Here is a 5,750-nt window from a genome sequence, read left to right as displayed (position 1 = left end):
TCTCCTCCAATGGAGAATCAAAGGATTTAAACGTTTGGGGTTTTGCTATCTAAGATGCTCAATTCAAAACATAAGTCAAGCTCAAGTGCAAAAAAATCTATGTTGCGAACAATTGTCGTTCTAGTTTAATTGCCTATTCTAATGTCTTGTAATATCTTTGTATTCTGTTACTATCAAATAAATAAATAAAAAAATACATTAAAAATGTATAGACGTGCTACACGCAAAACGAATAAATAGTTTTTTTTTTTTTTTTTTTTTAAATGTTACGACTTTGACTCTTTTATTAATTATAAAAATCGTGTAGATCTTCCCACTAAACAATCATAATGGAGGGGCATAATCGATCATAATTAATTCATTAACCAGCACAAAATTATTTGTGTACAGCTTAACTGATAGTGCAATTTTATCAATAAATTATAAAAATTAAAATTAAGACGTGCATGCATGATTATATTATACGACAAATACTACGTTATATAGTATTGACTCGACTATTAGCAATTGTGTACCTTTCCTCTATTCATTAAATAGTACGACTACATTATTGAACGACAATGTCTCTGAAGCAGAATAAGAGCTTCAATATCGTGACAATGTACGTGATTACGCTTGTAATTATATTTTCTTTGGTTGTACACACCAACGCCGAAACAACCAAGGAGAAGGTATTAGAGAAATTAAGGAAGTGCGACGAGTATAGCAAAGAAGCTCGTCAAAACATGGAAGATGCTATTAAACAAGACCAAGAAAACTCTACTATAGAGAGTAAACGGAATCGTGAATTCTTTACGAATGCTTATTCCGTTGCTCTCAACTTCTGCCAGGGTCGAATGTAGCTCTGTTTGGTTTTTTTTTCTTCATCTTTTATGAAACATTCGTGTTCGATTTGTGATTAATTACTATATTAATATAGGATACGTTCCTATTGTTTTTAATTTTATGGTTGTTGCTTTATTTTAATTTAATAACATACTATTTGTATGATGAATTTCTACACTATTTTATGGTTCTAAGCTAGTTGGTGTATTTTGTGATAGGGTTTATAAATCAATCATCACTTAGTTCGCTTTTATGAGCCTCAACTATCAGCTTAATTAAGTTTGAAATTGATTAAAGTGATTCTTTAACGTGGTATCTAATCAAGCATGACAAAAGGTTTCTGTATTCCACAAACAAAAGTGCATGTTTTCTATTCCCAACGATTGTTCCTCTGTTTTTTTTAGTTGATATTTTTCTACTATCACACTTGCCAACGCATGTTTTTAACGCTCAATAACTTCAATTATTAAATTTGTAAAATTATAAAAAGTGAATATTAATAAAATATACATATAGACGATTCAAACAAGATCCCACATTATTATAAAAAGTAGACAAGTGGAAAGAAGATTATGTGGTGGTTTAGGAAGTTTTCCCCACAAGCAACGAATAATTGATTTGGGCTATATGGATAAACAATCAACTAGTTAAGTAAAGATCCCTCAATTATTCATTCATATATACAGTAGCCATATATATGGATATATATCCACTTATCCATATAGATTATATTGATAATTATTAGTTAGTGTATAGATTAGTAGTTGATCATTGGTTATATCTTGTCCAACAACTCTAAATCTAGTTTATGCAGCACATAATTAAAGGGAAGAGAACTTTGGAGTTCAATAAGGTTTAATTATTTTAGTCAATAGTTTACGCTCATCTCATCAATTAGTAGCATCCAGCTGAATTAAAATGATAAATAATATTAATCTTAATTTAATATGATGATTGTCTTATAAAAAATCAAATTTATTTCGAAAAATATTTATTAATATTATTGGATCTTTTACCAAAATGGCTAATTTGACAAAAGTATTTACCAAAACGGCTAATTATAAAATTTAATTCCCAAACTAGCTAAATTTATTGATTTGAAAGGACATTATTTATTTTTTATATTACTTTGAACCCGTTTAGTTCACTTTATTCTTTTTTAGTTTATTATTTAGAAAGAATTAGTTTTTTTTCTTTTTTACCTTTGGTTTTATTTAAATTCTAAGGCCATAGTTTAAAATATCCCATTAGTTTAAACAATAACAATCAACATAATATATATGCAGCAATTCTCAATTTTTAAAAAAGTTACACAACATAAACAACCACTCAAAAAAATGATCCAAACTTCCAATCAACAAAAGGAAAAAATAAAAATACAACTATTTTTTTTAACACATAAAGATGGAATTAACATAAAGATGAAAATAAATATATGTAAGTTTGATTTATCATACACATTAAACAAAAAAAAAATATATTCATACTAGCCAACATTCACAAAGAATATACAATTAATAGACATGAAAAAGATGAACAATACCTTAAAATCTCTCATCGTCATATAAATTTGTGGTAGTCTTGATAGAACAATACTACTTGAAATTCCAAATTTTTGTGATTGATATAGACGGAAAAATTAGTGCTTTTAATTTTTTTTTTATCGAAATTAGAGTTCTACGAGTCTGCGACTGTTTACGTTGTTCGTAGTTTTGTATATTGTTTAAATCTTCTTACTTAAAAAAATCTTTAAGTAAATAAAACTAAAACAAAAAAAAACCAAAGTTAAAAAAAAAAGAACCAATCGGTTCAAAGGAAATAAGAAATAGATAGATTCCTTCCAAGTTAATAAATTAGCTAGTTTGGGAATTAAAATTTATAATTAGCCGTTTTGGTAAATACTTTTGTCAAACTAGCTGTTTTGGTAAAAGATCCAATATTATTATTATTATTGAGAAGGAAAAGCACATGAGAGGGTTAAGACAGCCTTTAGTTAAAGCTATAACCTATTCTATCTATATAACGAGTACTAAAAAATCTACTATCTGTAAAGAGATCAATATTCCAATGATGACCTAAAGCTGCAACATAATTTGTGACATGATATGTGTCCAGTTTTCTTATTACATGTGGCGAGAACAAGTCTTAGTAAAGTAATCTAGCAATTTATTATTGACATGCATCATCGATAAATAACGTAGATGGATCTTCCACGGATCCAAGCCTTTGTTAGGCTTGATCTTGGAACATTAAGGTTGGATGAGGGAATGGTGGCAAAAAGTGAATTGTTTAAAATTGAAAAGCTAAGAAGGGACACAATTATTTGAGTGCCTTGTCTTGCAATTAGTCGTGGCTTTGTATTTTAGCAAATGTTTTTGGCTGTTTTCTTCTTTTATGCAGCGCCACTTAGTGAGTGAGTCTACTAAAGTGACTAATAAGTTAGTGTTCTCTTTATTTTTTAGGTTGTGCTCTCTCACTTTCAAAACAAGGTTCCACAGAGAATCCTTTTTTTATTAATATAAATAAATGAGTCACTGAGTAGAAAAAAATAACACACATTATAACCTTAATTATTATTCTGCTTTTTCCGTTTCTTTTATTTAATTTGCAATACAACTTTCGACTGGACTTATACTTTTAGGAGGTAAATAGAGTTAGTAAACGGAGAACTTTACCAAATAATTTAAATAACAATGGGAATGGAAAAGGTAAGATACTATTCATAAATTTGTTTGTACTGTGTACATTATCTTTGGAAAACTCTTTATCACATGCACTTTATATATCAAACAATAAAATGTTTTCCATCAAAAATAGTCTTACTTTGTATTAATCGATTAATCTTATAAATGAAACGTTACATAGGCATGGTATTTTTTATATCCTCATCTAGAACTTTATTAGTACCAACATGGATTCGTTAGAAGTAATAACCTAATTATTTATCGGTAACATCTTTTATGCTTGATCAATAACTTCATACTATCATACTCCTTATATGCATCATTAGTAACCTCTATATATTAAATATAAACAAATAATTTAACTTTTGTACTTGTAATCCCATTGTTGCATGCATGGTCAATAATAATTACATGGTCAATTATTTCATTTGAATATATTTTACCATTGATTTATTGTATGGCGAATCACATATAAGAACACCTCTATACAAAAGCATCCATAAATTTACTCAAGAACTCGTAAAGGGGTATGTATATTTAAGTAACAAAATGCATGTGAATAATATATAGTATATGTTAGAAGAATGAACAAAGGATCTTCCTAACTAAAGAAAGCTAGTTGATTGGTTAACTACGTTTGATTTGATTTTCACTTTATTCAAAGGTACCAAAAATATGGCACTTAAAGAAATTTTCCCTAAAAAAAGAGGGAATGATTAAAATAAGTAACAAATTGTACCAATATATACACATAAATCCTTAATCCTTATTTGGCTTGTTTGTGTACAAATATTTTTTTTTATTACAAAAAAATGTATAGAAGTATAATGCAAGACGAAGTTGCAAATTTTGCATTGAAAGAGAACATATTCTTTTCTTTTTCTTGACACATTTATATGATTCCCTCCAAAAAAAAACAATAATAAATTTTTAAAAATTAAAATGTATCATGCTCTACAATTGTAAGTTCCTCCTACAAAAAGATATAATGGCTAATTTTGATGTTTAAGTTGAGAATAGAAATCCTTGATGAAATCTTCAGCAGCCTGATCCACATGCTCGTCGTCTTGATCCATGTTTCGTGTCGAAAACGGTGAGTCCGTTATCCTTAGAGGCTGGACCGTAGGGCTCTGTCCGAACCCTAGGCCCGGCAAAGCCGGTGAAGCAGCTGAAACACCACCAACATCTTTGTCATTACGTAATATCATTTCAAGTACATTGTTAACATCCTCTATATTATAACTTTGACCATCTTCCAAGGGAAAAGGGGAGGGCATGTAATAGTGATCATTATTTAGGTGGTGATGGTTCTTTCTTTGGTTTTTGAAGTAGCGGTGGTATAAAGGTGTGTTGCTACAACTAAACTCGTACTCCCTGGCGTTGTTGGAGAGGTTAGATGACCCACCAACGCCGTCCTGGGTGGAGAAGAGGTGGTGGTTGTTGTGGAACATAAGGTTTCCTAGGGCTTTTTTACCGGCCATTTTGCGACGTTTCATCATGAAGTTGAGGTCCATGACTATTTTTTTCTTGCATAGACCTTTCTTTATCATGAAAATTGCCACCCTTACTATTTTCCATACCTTCCTTGAAATGCCTTCTAATTTAGGCTCCATTTCTAATGCTTTTGTTTTTTTTAGTGTTAATAATTGTAGGAGAGAAAAGTGAATTGAGAAGACAAGACTTGTTATGATGAGAAAGGGATGCAAATTGAAAGGAGTTATATATAGGAGAAAAAAAGTTGATTATGAAATGTTAAATTATTGAGTACTTTTGATTGTGGGAGGGTGAGTAGAAGTTTCAATTTCTTAACTTGTAACACTTCTACTTTCTCTACCTTTATTTATTGAATAATACTAGTTATTAGGGACACGTTTAATGGAATTACTTGAGTTGTAATAATGCAAAGGAAAACTTTTGTATACACCCGGTTTTCAGTAATTTACTGAACACGGGTACACTTTTGTCAGATTTTGTGTCACTTTTGTCAAATTTATCAATGAAGCAGAAATAACTTTTATATATGTCAGGGTACCTTTTGTGTGTTTTAGTGTAACTTTTGCACATTTTATTGTCACTTTATAACGGATGTTCAGTAATTTACTGAACATCCGTTTTATTTAAAAGTTTGTCTAATGCAAAAGTGGTTTATTTGAGACATGTTTGAACTTTAAACGTGTTGAATTTCCTAAGCTAGCTAGTTAGGCCATAACGCCTTTTTTGGTTAGTACAAATAGTACGTAC

The 5,750-nt window shown here is 29.7% G+C and overlaps 1 protein-coding gene across 1 annotated transcript; it reads right to left on the bottom strand.

The window, feature by feature from the left end:
* Positions 1–4,501: 4,501 nt before the first annotated feature.
* On the bottom strand, positions 4,502–5,122 carry LOC110715460. Its single transcript, XM_021894040.1, has one exon. It carries the CDS (start codon positions 5,120–5,122, stop codon positions 4,502–4,504), a length of 621 nt encoding a protein of 206 aa, XP_021749732.1.
* Positions 5,123–5,750: the final 628 nt, after the last annotated feature.

Source organism: Chenopodium quinoa, unplaced genomic scaffold, assembly GCF_001683475.1.
Source record: "Chenopodium quinoa cultivar QQ74 unplaced genomic scaffold, ASM168347v1, whole genome shotgun sequence".
Taxonomy (NCBI): domain Eukaryota; kingdom Viridiplantae; phylum Streptophyta; class Magnoliopsida; order Caryophyllales; family Amaranthaceae; genus Chenopodium; species Chenopodium quinoa.
The sequence above is the reverse complement of the archived record's forward strand: the minus strand, read 5'-3'. Positions and strand labels throughout refer to the sequence as shown.